The sequence below is a fragment of the Bipolaris sorokiniana genome (assembly GCF_000338995.1).
Source record: "Bipolaris sorokiniana ND90Pr unplaced genomic scaffold COCSAscaffold_3, whole genome shotgun sequence".
Lineage (NCBI taxonomy): Eukaryota > Fungi > Ascomycota > Dothideomycetes > Pleosporales > Pleosporaceae > Bipolaris > Bipolaris sorokiniana.
In genome coordinates this window covers 21,408-37,411 of record NW_006911897.1, presented here as the reverse complement: position 1 = coordinate 37,411, position 16,004 = coordinate 21,408, and the positions used below count along the sequence as shown (strand labels likewise).

Genomic DNA, 16,004 nt, shown 5'->3' with positions numbered 1-16,004 from the left:
TTCGTCTGCATTCCGATTCAGATGCGACAGCTAGAGCTCTAGCTAAAGAGATTCTATGATATAAAATCCCCAAAGATTTGCGTGCAAAATAGTTCTAGAGGGACAATTAGTTCTGCAAACATCTCTACCCATGTGACGGGAATCTTTGTGGACCGGAATGAAGCAATAAAATAAAGCAACTCGCGGGAATGCTTGCTGACCTTATGCTCTTATTGGGTAGTTTCGGACCACCGGATTTTCCGCTACACGGGGAGGGAGGTTACTAGTCAAATCTGGCTATGAGACTCAGCGTGTGCAGGTATGATAATAGCTCTGAAATTAAGGAATTTACTGTTTCATTGCCTGCATCGTCTCATCTGCTTGCATAGAGGCTGTGGTGCAACAGACGTTCAATTAGCTGGCAGTATCGCTAGTTACAAGAGTTTCTATGGTTCTGATAACTCCTTGGCTTGTCCCAAACTCTCACTCACTCGCTCTACATAATGAGCGTTTGCTGTCCTGTCTGCATAAATGTCCATCCCTTAGGCCAGGAAAAACCCTTGTGCAGGAAAACAAACGGGGTACCTCGACTTCGAGAATATCTAACTCTCTGCACACGCGGAATATCTCTGACACCTTGGTAAATATCATACTAGGGCTTCCTGTAAGCACTTGAGTCCGGCTCACTGCGATAAATTACAGTCACATCGTCACCATTATGCCTGATACATGGGGTGTCTCATCTAACATCAGAGTAGTACTCCTTCGATTGAGCAGCACCACAAGGTTTTTTTCGCGAATAATAGGGTCAGGAACGCCCTATTCAATCCCGGCAGCCTTTCCCTCGGTCGATGAAGTCGTGCTAGCCTTGTTGCTGCTGTGGCGCGCAAGATCGTGCAACCTCGCTATCTTGCTAAGTAGGTACTTCTTGCCGACGCTAGTGCTATGTCCGGAAAGCAAAGAGCGATCACAGATCTTTGACGTAATCACTCGTCGTAACTAGTCGTATGTGTTCTTCAAGCCCCTGTAATACCATGTAAACACACAACAGAGACTAGAAGCAAACGCTATTCTCCACATTAAGTGTATACAAAATGTGTATGTGTCCAAGCTGTTTGACAAGCCACCTTCCTAGACTGCTAGTACAGACTGTCCACCGTCCCTCGTAAGCCTCCTCCTGACACGAACGTCGATCATTCTGCTTGTACCCATGACTAACCTGTTGTGGTCATCAAAACCAAAAACTGCGCTGGGTGAGTATACGATCGCCTGTCCCGTTTTTAGGTTCTCGATTCTTCGCATAAGATCATCGCGGTTCTCATCTGTGATGGGGATATGACGTTTGATAGCCGAGAACCACTCTGGACTTGAGAAGCGATGGATTACTGTAACAGAACAAAGAGCGATCAGGTCAGTTAAAAGGGTAGGCTCCTGTGTTGAAATGATGACCCTAGCTCCGTGGTGCCGCTGTAGGCGAACGGTCTGGAGAAGTGTCTCATTCAGCGATTTCGCTCCCGGTGTCTTAAGCATGTACTGATTGACATTAGTGGAAGAATCGGGATTCGAGAGATGTCATGGTTTCAGACCTTGTGTGCTTCGTCTAGAACGATAATCTTACCGGTACTTTTCGACTGCAAATATTGTTGAAGCCCGATCTCAAAGAGAACGCATGCTGTGTTGGCATCAACAAAAGGACACGACATATCCATGATTGTTATTTCACCAGGCAGGAATTTTGTTTCAGGGAAGCTATCGTTCATGTCCAAAAATGACTCTAGTAAGCTGAGACGTATCTGGAGCATGTTGGTTTGTGTTGGGTTGAATTTCTGCTTCTTCAAATGCATCTTGAAAACTGCATAATTGAATGGTCCGCCTGCCGTGGACATCTCCCGAAGTATCTGCGAGACTTGTGCCATGTAGAGAGGTGTTTCCTCGGACTCATTGACGTTCATCAGTTTAAGCATTGCAGCGATGTCGAGGTTCTGAGGCTTTATCTTAAACGGCGTGACCGAAATGTTGGGAAGCTGTAGGTAGAGCCTAGATATCTGCACATAGTTTGACGGTGAGACAAGAACATGGACCATCTTTACATGGGCTGCACCAGGTATCTCGGTATCGGCGGAAGCCAAGAACGCAGCTTCACTGATACTGAACCCAATGCCGTCACCAGCAAAGTGACTATAGCTGAATACTAGCGCGGATAGCGGGTTTTTGAGTTTTCCGAGATGCTTAGAGGAAATCAGGGAGTTTTCAAGAATACAGGATGTCGTATGGGACTTGCCGCTTCCTTGGACTCCGCAGAGGAACATAGAGAACGGGACGTTGGTGTTCAAGAAAAGCTTAGATCTGGTATTCTTTACTTCACCGCACATACCAATGAGCCCGTATTGTGGGAGTAGATTTTGAGTGTCTTGCAAGATAGCGTCCGAGCCCACTAAAGGTGCGTGCCGGATTTGGATAGCCCTTTCATTGCTTCGGATGTCTCTGGTACCATGATCTTCACTATCATCCGATACAAGAAGATCTGTGTCACTGAAACTGCTGTGAATAGATGTCAAGCTATATTCAGCGACGTATTGACCTTGATCAGTTTTAGGGTCCCCAGATATGCCAGTACTGGAGGAACTGTAATTTTTGCTACTTGGGTTGCAGCACGGGATATTCGTGTCTTTGTTTGTTGTGTCGTTTGTTGGAGTATGTTTATTGTTTTCCCTCCTCAAACTGTACGGATGATTTGCAGAAAGAAGCCTGTTTGGGGTCAGTTAATGCATGGGTGCTTATTATGCATATTGTCCGATGAAAATGTTTTCAGATCTTCACCATAGAACATCATGCAAGCTTAGCAATATTGGCACGTGAAGTGAACCAATAACAGAATATTACCAAACAAGGATCAGTCACAAGACATACTTACTGGCTAATCGCTTGGCGGATGGTTTTCCTTGAAAGTCCGGTTTCCAGAGCAAACAAATGCTTTCTCAGCTCTTCTAAACTCCTTGAAGTCCCATCATATCGGAAGCCCTTCTGACAACAGTGCCAATAGATCCAAGCCTGGAGCCCCGCTTGAGTGGAGATATTAAAATTTGCGTCGGTTGTATTGTAGTCGAAAGGCGGTACAGTGCATCTCGCTGTCAGTTGCTGCTCCGCCATGGAATTTTCCATGTTTTCTGTCTTGAGTTGCACTAGCGAGGTAGCAAGAGGATGAGGATATGATAGAATAATCAAACTTCTGCTTCTGTCTACTACCGGCAATCAAACCCCTGTTCGTGTCGCAAAGGGCTGACATCGGCGCTGGTCCAACCAGCATAGGCGAGAAACACGCTTTGAAATTTATTTTGTTCGGGTCACTTAACGCATTTCCTGGTAGCGACGTTGAATGAATCACATGTCAGCCTGTTCTGCTGCGATGAGTGACGCTAGTGACTGTTCGGGATGTTGCAGTTGGCATTTACCGTAATCAACTAATGTGGACTGGCTTGTCATGCGCCATGGCCACTACCCCGCCAGTACTGACCAATCGCGGAAGTACACATCTACGTGACACTGCAGGAGGAGCTCAGCCGTTCCAAACAGAGTCTGTAGTGCGATAAGTATATACGTAATGAGTTCGTGTTACGTGTTGGGTTGCGACACACAACGCTGAATAGCTTTCTGCATGTGTGCGCCAAAACTGATGCAAAGCCTTCCTCCATGTAGCAAAGCATATGCAGTATTCTTTGATCTGGCGTGCAGAAAGCATTTCGATTACAATCTACATACATCGGTGTTCATGATAAATTTTTTGTGGTTCCGTACACCCAAACACAAGAATAGCTAGATAGCCGATATCACTTGTCAGCTCAAGGTACGGAGCTCCATCGAGAGTAATCGGAGAGACTACAGATTAGCTTTTACTTGCTCTTGATACCTTGTTACCTGCAACAACATGCAGACCTTGTCCATATCAAGTGCACCAACTGATGGTGTGTTGCTCCATTCGTCCAACCTTGCTGCATCCCAATTTCCACCGCAATACTTCCACCCAATAACATGCAGTTTTCACCGGTCATATCACGATGAAACCAGTCTTATCTGAAGCTGAGGATCGCATCATATGAGCAGCCCGTTGCTCCGATCTCCAGAACTGTAGTAACTTGGTACGAAAAGCCTATTGCACGAGAGCAAATGGAGGTACGGCATGTGTCTTAGCCTTTCCCTTGACCTGAGTCCTAGCGCAACCTGTCACTGGTCACAGCTCACAACTTCAGATACTTTGACACGTTCCAGCTAGCAGGCTTTCTCTGCCTAGCGCACATATCCAGGTGAATTATGTCAACGCGTGGCCCATATGCAGCGCAAGTTGCGTCTTGAGAGCTATGTACACCAATCGGTTAATATTCATCCACCAGTGACTCGTTCTAATGAGAGTTATGGCTTTATTGAAAGCTTGGGTAATACCAGTTAGGTTGTAACTGTGGAAGACCCGGTATTTCCTTCATTGGTGCTGTAGAAGGCGGGTGGTGGAGTGAATACGAGCTCGGTCTGTACACGTGTGTATGAAGATAGTAACGCAGTGAGTGATAAGGCTTTTGTACAACGACACTAAAGGTAAATCTGCATGCTTTCTATAAATTCATATTGCTGAGCGCTCAGCTTTGCGTTCATATACTGCTGTTATTCGTACAGCAAACCGATATGATTCATATGTGAAAGCTTTCGCTCTCTCTGTATTGGAATTCTTAGCGTAATGATTAATGGGGTATTTCAGTGCAAAATAAGAGTGGTTAAACATATGACACTAGCTTCTCATAAAAACTCCTAAAAATGCCGACAGTAGGTAGATTGAAACCGATGCGAACGCGACAGGAGCTGTGTCAAGCATGGGCAGAGTAGCATCACACATTTGTGCTTCCGAGTGTGGGATTCTACTGGAAAGCCATTGATAGATGTAGGCTTAGCCCAGGGTTTGGTTCGATGGGGGAGCTAGCGAGCGCTTGTGGACATTCAAGCAGCAGGTGCAACATATTGTGGCTGCATAATCTCGAGGCAATGTTGCACTAGCTTTGGTTTTGGCATTCAATAGGCCCGGCTACGTAAACCTCCCAAGCGGTCCAACATTGATATATTACCACGTGCATGTCTTGACGTTTCCCTTGCATGGAATTCTGATAGGATTAGGGTTACACAACAGTTGCGGTTTGCTTGCGCTCAATTAATAGGCATAGCTTCTGGAACGCACAGATAAATCAAATCCTCCATCAATCTCTCCTCAGTAGCGCTACTATGGGGCGTAATTCAGAAAAGGACGCTGTCTTGACTTGGTACAGATCCATCTCCTCTCGTCGTGTAGATCTTATTAGCGACTACGCAGGCAGCGAAATATTCATTGTTGAGTTCGATTCGCTCCTGCTCCAATGCTTTTCCAATCCAAAGCTTAACTTCAGTAGTAAGTACTAAGAATTGCTTCCACTAAAATCTGACCAGAGCGTTTATGCATAGGTCAGATGGCTTTCAACTGCTCCACGCGGTCTACATCGTTGAGAAGTTCCTCCAAGACTTGCTCTCAAGGAGATGTCGGTTCCAGGTCGTCTGCTTTGACCAGAATGAAGAGCTTTGTGTGCCACCAAATGCAGGTCGGACAAACTGGCCTAAGTATGCGCTGGCGCGACTGGTTATCTTCAGGCATCTGGCACGCAACTTGAGTTCGGACAAGAGAGTCATGTTCAAACGATTTAGTTCATTCACAGATGATGAGTTTGTGCAGTACCTTAATGAAAGTGGTACTTACTTCGTCATGTGTCACGATGGCGCCATGCCAGACGCCGCAGGGTCAAAATCGGCACTGCGTTCAGATAGCAGCCAAGATCTCAAGGCATTTGAGGAAGATCAGATGTTGCTGCGTGAAACAAGCAACTCGGCTTCTTCTCCATCTGCTGGACGCCTTCGTAAATTAAATCTTAGAGCTATGATTTTTTGGTTCATGAGTAATCGGTACAATGTTGCCCTGATCAATGAATTACAATGCGTAGACAGTAAGGCAAGTCTTTCAGTTCTACAGTCGCGTTATTTCTCGTTCTAACGATGTCCTAGGCGATGATTGTGATTTTGGAGTCCTCACGACGACAGGATCAGAAGGGGTTTGACCCAATCTGCTACGCCGCAGCTTTTCACAATGTGCCCTTCATCAAGAGCCCTGCGTTGGAAAACTTGGGAGGGATTATTGAGCCGTCGGAAAGAGACGTGATCACTGTCCTCGTCCTCCGTACAGCGATGCAGCAAGGCACAATATCTGGTGACGAAGCTTCCGCCTTCCTCCTACATACTGCTGCACTTCAGTACTTCCCGCTTGCAAACCGGAAGCCGTCAACTACCACAGACAACATTGCCCAGACCCTCATTTGTTCGTTCGCAGAAACTGCAGCTTCCCTACTCTCCAATAAGGAACTGTGTGAGCAGCTCGATGCCCTGAATCTCCCAGTCAATCTTGCAGATCTCCTCGATGGGTTTTTGCTTGCTGCTCTAACCCGCGATGCCTGCCTTCGCAATACGCTAATAGCCAACAAAGCTGTCAAGAAGAAATACGACAGCCTGCTTGATACATTCGTTGAGGCCTCCAAGAATGGTTTTGATGGAATACTCCCTATGAGTATGACCACCGATTATCAGGTTTCCAAAGACTCGGCACGGTATCGCTACTCAGTTTCTAGCAAAGACCAGACTGTCCTCCCTTTCAAGAATGCTATCTTCGATAAGCACCTTGCTCCCGTCGGCCTGAAGCTGGAGGAAAGATTTTCAAATGGGGCAACACATGACAATGCCAAAATCTTCCAAGAACTATCACATTGGCACAATCATAGAAAGACCCTTGCATTGAAGACGGCAACACAGAAGCTTGGTTATTTTGCTCGCCGTCGGAATGATTTGTATATGGCTGAAATACATGCGTATGCGGCCAGCCTTACCAATGCAGCTGCGAAAGTCTTGGAGCCTGAAACTATCGTTGTGAACCAGAGACTACAACCATCCAAAACACAAAAGGCTCTTGTACAGGATACACCCGTTCGTTCGAACCAGCTCGAGAAAGAAGGGTGTTCTAAAGGTGGCAAAAAAACGAGCAAGCCGATAAAGAAGAGTGGGAAGACTATGGCTCTTGAGGCGGCAGCCGCTATCAAGGCAGCAAAGACTCAATCCAAAGGAGACATCGACGCTGCTCACTGGAAGGTGAAGTGTAAGGAGCTCTGTTGTCAATCTAATCTGCAACTTCGGTATCTCAGAACCCGGGATTACTGCACGAGATTACGTTATGACAGTTTGATTAAGCCAGAAGTGGAACTATATACAATAGACTGTCTGCTTCGGATCTGGATGGAAGGTCATAAGAGCACAGCTGTAGAAGCTGGTGAGAGCTTTGCAGCTTTAATCTGGAACACATTTCTGGAATTGCAGAAGACGAAGTCGGGAATGACACCCGAGATTTTGGCTTCCCTAGGAGTGATTTTGAAGGTCTTGAAACTCCCTGCGCTCAGATACGAGGCGGAGGCTACCAGTCGGCCACTCGAATTCACTTGCGTATTCAACGAGCCAAAGATCTCAAGAGCTTCTATGAACCGCAACAAACTATCCATCCCAGGCGGCGCAAAGATGTTCCAGTTAGAGCATTGTGGACCTTATCTTGAGAGGGAAATTGGCTCAGCTATAGACGAGCGTGTTCCGTTCCGTCCCGACGCATGGCAGCGCAAGGTTCTTGATGCAATTGATGAGAACCATTCTTTGTTCGTTGTTGCACCAACTAGTGCTGGCAAGACGTTCATCTCCTTCTATGCGATGAAGCAAGTTCTCACGAATGATGACGATGGTGTTATCGTCTACGTTGCACCGACCAAAGCTCTTGTCAATCAGATTGCCGCTGAAATCCAAGCACGTTTTTCCAAGTCCTTCAAACGGCCTGGGAAATCGGTCTGGGCAATTCACACACGGGACTATCGAATCAACAACGCTACTGGATGTCAGATCTTGGTGACCGTGCCCCACATCCTCCAGATTATGTTGCTAGCTCCCTTCAATGCTGAGAAGGAAAACTCTTGGAGTTGCCGGATCAAGCGGATAATATTCGACGAAGTCCATTGCATCGGTCAGGCAGAAGATGGGGTGGTCTGGGAACAGTTGCTCTTGCAGTCGCCTTGTCCTATCATAGCCCTCTCTGCAACTGTTGGAAATTCAGAGGAGTTTAGTACCTGGCTTGGGTCAACTCAAGAAGCAAATGGGAACAAACTTGTCACAATTGAGCACCACCACCGATACTCCGACTTACGGAAATTCATCTACGTTCCTCCAAAGACGTTTTGCTTTACAGGTCTACCGGAGAGCTCTCCTATCCATACACCAGGCCTAGACGGAATGGAAGCTTTTTGTTTCGTCCATCCCGTTTCAAGTTTGAATAACAAATCTCGTGGAATACCGAAAGATCTCCATCTGGAGGCTCGGGACTGTCTTTGGCTCTGGCAAACGATGAAAAAGCACGCAACAAAGGAGTATGTTGTTCCACCCAATCTTAGCCTCGACGCACTTCCGGATGTAATTAAGAAGATCCACATCTTCGAATGGGAGAAGAAACTTAAGACTAAGCTAATGGAATGGATGAACTGTGAGGGCTCGCCATTTGAGAAAGTTCAGCAGGATCTGAGCAAAACGCTGGTCAAGCCCACAATCCGCAACCTTCTCTACACAAAACACACTTTTGATGTTAAATTTGAAGCCAGGAATGTCGATGCAGAGAGCCTTTCTTCGATCATTCTCCCAGCGCTTACCGATCTGCATGTTAAGAACGCTCTTCCAGCGATTGTTTTCAATTACGATCGTAGTCAGTGTGAAAAGCTGATGAAAGATGTGATCAAAGAACTGGATATGAATGAGTTAGCTTGGAAAGACACGAGTACCTCATGGAAAGAGAAACTTGCGGCATTCGAAAGGTTCAAGAAAGACCAAGAAATGATCAAAGCCAAGTCTAAGGATGGAAAGAGCACAGCCAGAATGAAAGCTAAGCGTGGAAGCGACAACAAGAGAGAGAAGGATGATGAAGAGAGAGTGTCGAGATTGGACCGTGAACGCGAAGCCGCATCTGCAGAGCATACCCAGTGGGATGGTTTCAATCCTCGTGCCCCGATCAATGGCTTCCACTTCGCCAATATGCATAAACTGCTGCAATCAGAGCTCGAAATATACAAGCAGCAACTACGTGATCGAGGCGTCGCAGAATGGCTTATCAGTGCTTTGAGCCGAGGCATCGGCGTCCACCATGCAGGCATGAATCGGAAATACCGTCAAGTGGTGGAGATACTCTTCCGCAGAGGCTTCCTGCAAGTTGTAATTGCTACAGGCACTCTTGCGCTAGGCATTAATATGCCCTGTAAAACTGTAGTTTTCGCTGGAGACTCTGTTTTCCTTACCGCGCTCAACTTTCGCCAGTGTGCTGGTCGAGCTGGTCGAAGAGGGTTTGACCTACTTGGGAATATCCTGTTTCTTGGAATCCCTGTTGAAAGAGTGTTCCGTCTCATCAGCTCAAGACTTCCCGATCTGAACGGACATTTTCCTATCACAACATCGTTGGTCTTGCGGCTAGCCACTTTGCTCCATGGGTCAAGAAACTCCGACTTCGCAATTCGTACAATCAACTCTATTCTTTCCCAGCCTCGACTCTACCTTGGCTCACCTAAATCCAAAATGGCTGTCCTACACCATCTTCGCTTCTCAATCGAGTATCTTCGACGCCAGTCCTTGCTGGATCTTCATGGTTCGCCAATCAACTTTGCCGGGTGTGTAACTCACTTATACTACACGGAAAATTCTGCCTGGGCTTTTCACGTCCTCCTCAGTTCGGGATACTTCCATGAACTCTGCCAGGAAATCGATTTCAATACCCAACACGTTTGTTCAACACTTATGCTTGTATTATCACACATCTTTGGTCGGCAACAATGCAAACACGTCGATGTGGAGTTTGTCGAGGAGGTTGTGAAGCGGTCACCTTCGATCGTCTTCTTACCGCCGTTGCCGAAGGAAGCGGAAAAGACGCTCCGAGCTCATAATAACGAAACCTTAGCAATCTTCCGCACTTATGTCAAAACTTTCGCTGATCAGCATCTAAAGGATTCGGATGACGCATTGCCACTGAGTGGGATACAAATCGGTCAGTCGGAAGAGCAATTCAATATAACCCCAAGTGCAAATCAGCACACAGTTCTTCGCTCCCACTTCGTATCACTTTCGGGCCATGGTGACGAGTTTGATAGTATCTCCGATCTCTGTGGTACTGTACGTTCTGGTGTCTTTCTGGAAGAAGCTGTTGTGCCATATTTGCCTATCCATCCCGAATCTACAGTACCACTCAACGCGTACTTGTATGACTTCTACAAGCATGGCGATCTGAATGCCCTAGAGAAAGCAAACAAGATCCGCAGGTCCGATGTCTGGTTCCACCTGAACGGTATGTTTCCTCTAAAACATTGATGATTGTTTGCCAACGAATAACCAGACTTCTCTCTCGTTCTCGCAACGATTATAACAGCTTTGACCAACTACATAAAACCCTCACCATCCGAGTCAGACGCAACTGATCTGAAAGGCAGTGGCGACGTGCATGAAGAATCAAAGGACGATAACAAAACAATCGGAAGCGACGATAATGCAGGACAGGAAGTCAATAACTCAGCCTTAACAAACGTCTGGGCTCCAATTGGAGTTTGGGATGACAAGGATGATGAGATGGAGGAATGGGAGGATGTAGACATGGGCCTACCAAAGGTACTGAAAGCGTTTCTGTGTATAAAAGGGGAGTTCGATAGTAAATTTAAGCATATGTGGGCTTAGGCGTTGAAACTTCTAATACCAGAGAGAAAACGGTACACATAGCATAGGGTTAGGCCTTACTACATATATATTAGATTACTAGTTGTGATGGGCTACGCCCTTAATAGCCGCGCTGCGATATGCGCGCGCCAATACCGAATACATATATCCAGCTACCATGACAACAAGACAAGCATGTTATCCTGTGCATACCTTTCGGTCACATGGGTGGCGTGAGTAGCTGCGCGCAAGGCCGGATCAGGCCCACCCATTACACCCGGGAGGACAGGACTAGAAGTATTAAGGATATAAAGATAGATAGATTGTATTATTTACTCTTATTATAGTCAACTAAAATTATACTTTCTAACTGACTTAATTGCTTTACTATACAAGATTGTTACCTGTTAGTCTATCGAATAGATTAGTAGTTATCGAACCTGTTGCCCTCCTTCTATAAGCACGCCACTCTACTATATCGCTAGATAAACTCTTACAGAGCTATTCACATAATCCTACTCGCCCTGACCCAGAACTAGCTTAGAGAAGTATCAGCATCCAACCCCATGTAACATAGCTTCGGGTTGAATTTACGCGTGCGCAGGCGGCTAGTACTACTCTCTGCGTTCTATAACACGGGCGCTTAAGTGTTCTAAATATGGAGCTCCATGGCGGTAACCCTACCTTATGTAGCAATGTTACAACACCACCGAGGATCAGACCTATATCGTAGTCGGATCGGAGGAAGTATGCACCGCCCTCTTCAGTAGTCATTCGTTCTTGTAGTCGGACCCGGCTCGGATCCGACTAGGATAGGTATATATAGAGATACTCCCTATAGCTAGCTCTGTAGTTTTTCAATATCCTTTCGTATAAGACCTATAGGTTTCTGCTCGAATTAAGGCCTTCTGATGTCCTACGCACTCCTATATGCCTCTGAGTGGCACTACCGCCGATACTAATCCGAGTAGTCTTGCCTGCGTCGTTACACCCTCCCCTAACCCTAATATAACACAAATCTGCCTGCAATGCTCGAGACTCTAGAGATCAGCTAATTAGGTATGCGCGAAAAGCCTTTGTATAAGAAACATATTTGCTAGAGTAGCATGTTACAATGAATTGGGTATGTTAAAATTCACGAATCGGGGGTTGCAAATCGCTTAATTCGGACACGTAACCCTAACGCTAAGCCTGTTTTAGCACAAAAGAGGCCTTTTTCACCGCCTTATGTTGGTTGGGCCTAGGACGGTTTCTTGATCTGCACCTTAATCTCCATGCCATCGACTGGCTTCGCGGTAACTTGGTAGGTCGAGAACAACGTGCTCTTTGTTTTCGCCTTACCCTTCTCGTCAACCTGCACCAAGCCCTTCTCATCCAAGTCTAGCTCACCAAGCCCTTGCTTAACAAAGTCGAAACGCCTTGCGACACAAGCGATAACTATCTTCGTCTCGAGATTCGCAAGCTCAGATCCCGTGCACCTCCGAGGCCCGCGCTCATAAGGCCTGAAGCTACTCTCCGGGATGTTCTTGCCTTCGTCGCGGAGCCATCGCTCAGGCTGGAAGTCGTTGCGGCTGTCGCCGAAGACCTTTGGGTGGCGTTGGATAGTGTATGCGCGTGGTGTCACGCACAAACCATCGATGCAGAGCGTGTCGCCATCGGGAAGAGTGAGCATAGTGTTTGATGACGATGGAGCGATGCGCGCAGTAGTGCCAGGTGGATGTAAGCGTAAGGTCTCCTTGATCAGAGCATCAGTGTAACACAATCGTTTCAAGAGCGGCCCTGCTTCAGGACTTCGCAGCGCCTTCACTACGGTGGAAGGGTGGGTATTTGGACCAAAGACACAGTCAAGCTCTGCCTTGAGGGTTTGCGCGGCGGAGGGATGTATGTGCAGTTCGTAGAATGCCCATTGAAGAAGAATAGATGTTGTGTCGTGTCCAGCGAAGAGGAAACCGCGAAGTGTATCGCTAGTTTGTTGTAGTATCCGAGGTGTCAATCTGTCGATACCCTGGAGGCTAAGTGTTGCGACGCTCTTGTTCTTCGTCTCGGAGTCGATGTTTTCAGACAGCATGCCCTTGTGCTGTTTCTTTATTACAGCTTTGAGAATACTATCGAGATGTTTGTCCTTGGATCGGATCTCGCGCTCGTTCGCAGAGAAGTAGTCGCGCCAGCTCACTCCTCCGAAGGGGCGCTTATTGAAAGCTTGGGAGAGAGCGCGGTAAGTCAGCAGAATCTCAGACTGTTTCCCATCGATCTGCGCGTTGAGATCCATAGCGAACGTTACAATGCCAATAATGTCAAAGACAAGATTCGTGGTGTAGGATTCGAGATGAAAAGTGTCGCCGCTGGCAGCCTTTTGTTCCATGAGCTCAATAAACGTCTCTGATTTGTCCAGAATCACATCGACAAGACTAAGCAGATGGCTCGGTTGGAAGCCAGGTCGTATCCGTTTGTATAGCGCGTTCCATTCGTCGCCCTAATACAATGATGAGCTTTCGTCTCTTCGATAGTAGCAGATACAATTTGTAGGTGGAACTCACATCTGTTGTGACCAGAGACCTTGCACCAACTAGGGGTGCTAACTGCTGGATAGAGGGATGTTTGGGCATACTAGTCCTGAAAGATTTGTTCGGCTTGGTGACCTGTTCCGCAACATCGTTGTCTAAGATGAAAAGAACTGGAAACTTCTCAATCGGGCGGAAGTCGACAAGAAGAACTGGAGGGAATCCGAGCTTTTCAGCTTGTTCGTATAATATCTCATCGAATGCGCGTCGAGGATCACCCTCAGCCGCAGCTTTCTCTATCCATGGCCAGTGGCCTCGAACAGGGTCTACTGGCTCAGGCTGTGGGAAGCGCGAATACTGCTGGAGGTCGATGGGCTTGGCTTTTGTCGTCTTTCGTAGATAAGAAGCCATGGTAAGCAAGATTGCTACGAGGACTAGTATTTCCCACCGCAACAACGCACTCAGCTTCTCCATATGGTTAGACCAAATCAAGTTCAACAGCGCCATCTTTACCGTGACGAGAGTGTTGTGTCAGGCTGCCAGTTCATAATTGTTGCCAGGAACTTGCAAGACGTCCCTTTATAATATATGCGAAAACCACTATGGAGAAGCCGCTGGTTGCATTGCGATGTGCCATCGTGTCATCGGCGTATTTGGCCTATTGTGGTATGCCGTGATGACAGTAAAGTGGTTTCGGCGTGATGCCTGACTTGATGACTTGAATAATATGGCAGGTGATCATCTGATAAGATGCGATCAGATTAGATTAGACTAGATTGATTCGCTGAGGACTCGTAATTCCTGCAGGTCGCGCAAAACTCTGCATCTTGGCATCGCGGGCTGCGAGCCACGTCTAGCTAGTGTGAGCAGGGTGTTAATGCTCCGCAAATGATGGCGGCTTGACATAGGGGGTCGTGAGGCATCAACACGAACTGAAGGTAATACAAGGTGCTCACCCGGAGACTCAGCCCATTACAAAAACGTCAACGAAGCCTGACAGTCGCGGTGTTATGACACCTTTGTAAAAACGTGCAGTGTTTTCTTAAACCAATGAACATTCTCTTTTATGCCGTGTGGGGCGGATTGCACCGCCTAAGGACATCCAGCCACTTATGGCTAGCATCTAGACCTTACTTTTTTAAGTTAGCTATAAACGTATGACGTAGTTAAGCCAGTGCAGGGCACAACTTACATTATTGTCTTACAATATGATTGGTTTACAGATGTGACCCATAGTTACCTTGTGGCGGTGCACGGAGTGCGCAAGTATATAGAGGGAAGGGCATCCCTCAGCGAGAGCATCTCCTCTCTCTTTTGGTTTCCCTTTTCACTATCGCTGTCCGCGATACCAGGGACTGGTAAGTAATGACTTGACTTGACTTTTTTCTTTATCTCTGTTTGCTACATAGCATATCAGATCAATTATCTCAGAAAAGAATGGCAGGTCATATCCCAACCTGCCGGAATCGGGCATCAAAAAAATCGCTGGTAAGTAATAGAATGGGTCAATATTGTATTGACCTTAGTGAAAATCAAGTAAGTAGTAAGTTTTGTAAAAAAAAACTAACGTTATAAGTTGAAATATACTTTTAATGCGAATGCAGTAGGAAGTAAATATAAAGTTGTGCAAGGTAGTGCACACTTAGTAAAGATAGTATTATATCAACGCGAAAGTATTTACACAGTGGAAGCCGGGAACAGATCATATGATATTAAGGGGCTCGTAGATATTGCGCCCTCTAGAAGTGGTATACTCATAACATACTTTATGTCATGTACTGAATTACAGTGGCAGCGCGACGCTACATGCATTATTATTATGGGTTGTCCCACAGCTATATCTAATAAAGAGTAGAACGAAATTAGAGATAGAATTGCAGCGGAGCTAGGTGTTACAAGTAACAACAGGAAGGATCCTCTCCCTGGGTATGACGATGAATGGTTGGGAAACCACTGAGGATACCAACGGGTAAGATGATCATCGCGGGGCTCGGTCACGTGATGTGACATCCCGCCAAGACTGACCATCCGGGATGGCAGGACTGGAAGCAATGAGGATATAAGGATGGATGGATTTCATTATTTACTCTCGTTGTGGCCAACTCAAATTGTAATTTCTTACTAGTTACTTCACTTTACAAGATTGTTACCTGTTAGTCTATTGAATATTATTATTATTATTCCATTATAGTCCTGTATCAGCCGTTGGCTATGTAGGACTTTGGCCAAAGGCCGTTCTATCTAACTAGTTACAATTTGGTACGTTGTGCTGTATTGCGTGACTATGGTGCTTCGGCCTTTGTCTAGTTAAGCTAGTACTAGCTTTCTAGACGCCTGGTGCTAAAGAGCAGTTTGGTAACAGGGAGAGATATAGAGCAGCTAGGCTGCCTTCTAGCGAGCTCTCTTAGGGGATAGGAAATAGTGCTAGTAAAATCAAATTCGTTGTTCTTTGTTTTTCTTCTTTTCTTCTTATTTTTCTTATTTTTCTTCTTTCTAGCCTTCTTGGCCTACATGCCACTTTCTTGTTCCTATCTTCGTGCTAGTAATAAAAGCTAGAGTAGCTTCTATACCGCTCGTAGTGTGGAGTAAGAGTGGGAGTTTAAGTACTTTCTGGCCTAGAGTCTTTTTTAAGTTGGTTTCTCTCTGCGCTATAGAAACCGCAGTATAGAAGTAGGTGCTCTGCTGTTTGTGGTCTTCCGC

The 16,004-nt window shown here is 46.3% G+C and overlaps 3 protein-coding genes across 3 annotated transcripts; 1 reads left to right on the top strand and 2 right to left on the bottom strand.

Moving 5' to 3' along the window:
* Positions 1-1,110: 1,110 nt before the first annotated feature.
* COCSADRAFT_168142 (uncharacterized protein) lies at positions 1,111-3,141 on the bottom strand (the record flags this gene model as incomplete). The annotated part of the gene is made up of 3 exons (XM_007698493.1): positions 1,111-1,512; positions 1,566-2,727; positions 2,894-3,141. 3 exons carry the CDS (start codon positions 3,139-3,141, stop codon positions 1,111-1,113), a joined length of 1,812 nt encoding a protein of 603 aa, XP_007696683.1.
* A 2,080-nt stretch (positions 3,142-5,221) lies between these two features.
* COCSADRAFT_135295 (uncharacterized protein) lies at positions 5,222-10,989 on the top strand. The gene is made up of 3 exons (XM_007698492.1): positions 5,222-5,995; positions 6,049-10,441; positions 10,490-10,989. Exons 1-3 carry the CDS (start codon positions 5,450-5,452, stop codon positions 10,822-10,824), a joined length of 5,274 nt encoding a protein of 1,757 aa, XP_007696682.1. The 5' UTR covers positions 5,222-5,449; the 3' UTR covers positions 10,825-10,989.
* Positions 10,990-11,623: 634 nt separating this feature from the next.
* Positions 11,624-13,882, bottom strand: COCSADRAFT_33804 (uncharacterized protein). The gene is made up of 2 exons (XM_007698270.1): positions 13,341-13,882; positions 11,624-13,276 (listed from the first exon to the last, which is right to left on the bottom strand). Exons 1-2 carry the CDS (start codon positions 13,713-13,715, stop codon positions 12,044-12,046), a joined length of 1,608 nt encoding a protein of 535 aa, XP_007696460.1. The 5' UTR covers positions 13,716-13,882; the 3' UTR covers positions 11,624-12,043.
* Positions 13,883-16,004: the final 2,122 nt, after the last annotated feature.

What these genes read in the sequence shown, in the direction of transcription:
- COCSADRAFT_135295 (XM_007698492.1), top strand. Translation starts at nt 5,450, where the DNA reads ATGCATAGGTCAGATGGCTTTCAACTGCTCCACGCGGTCTACATCGTT. An exon ending in TACAATGCGTAGACAGTAAG is followed by an intron (nt 5,996 to 6,048) that starts GCAAGTCTTTCA and finishes ACGATGTCCTAG; the next exon opens with GCGATGATTGTGATTTTGGA. An exon ending in TGTCTGGTTCCACCTGAACG is followed by an intron (nt 10,442 to 10,489) that starts GTATGTTTCCTC and finishes ACGAATAACCAG; the next exon opens with ACTTCTCTCTCGTTCTCGCA.
- COCSADRAFT_33804 (XM_007698270.1), bottom strand. Translation starts at nt 13,715, where the DNA reads ATGGCTTCTTATCTACGAAAGACGACAAAAGCCAAGCCCATCGACCTC. An exon ending in GGTCTCTGGTCACAACAGAT is followed by an intron (nt 13,277 to 13,340) that starts GTGAGTTCCACC and finishes TCATTGTATTAG; the next exon opens with GGCGACGAATGGAACGCGCT.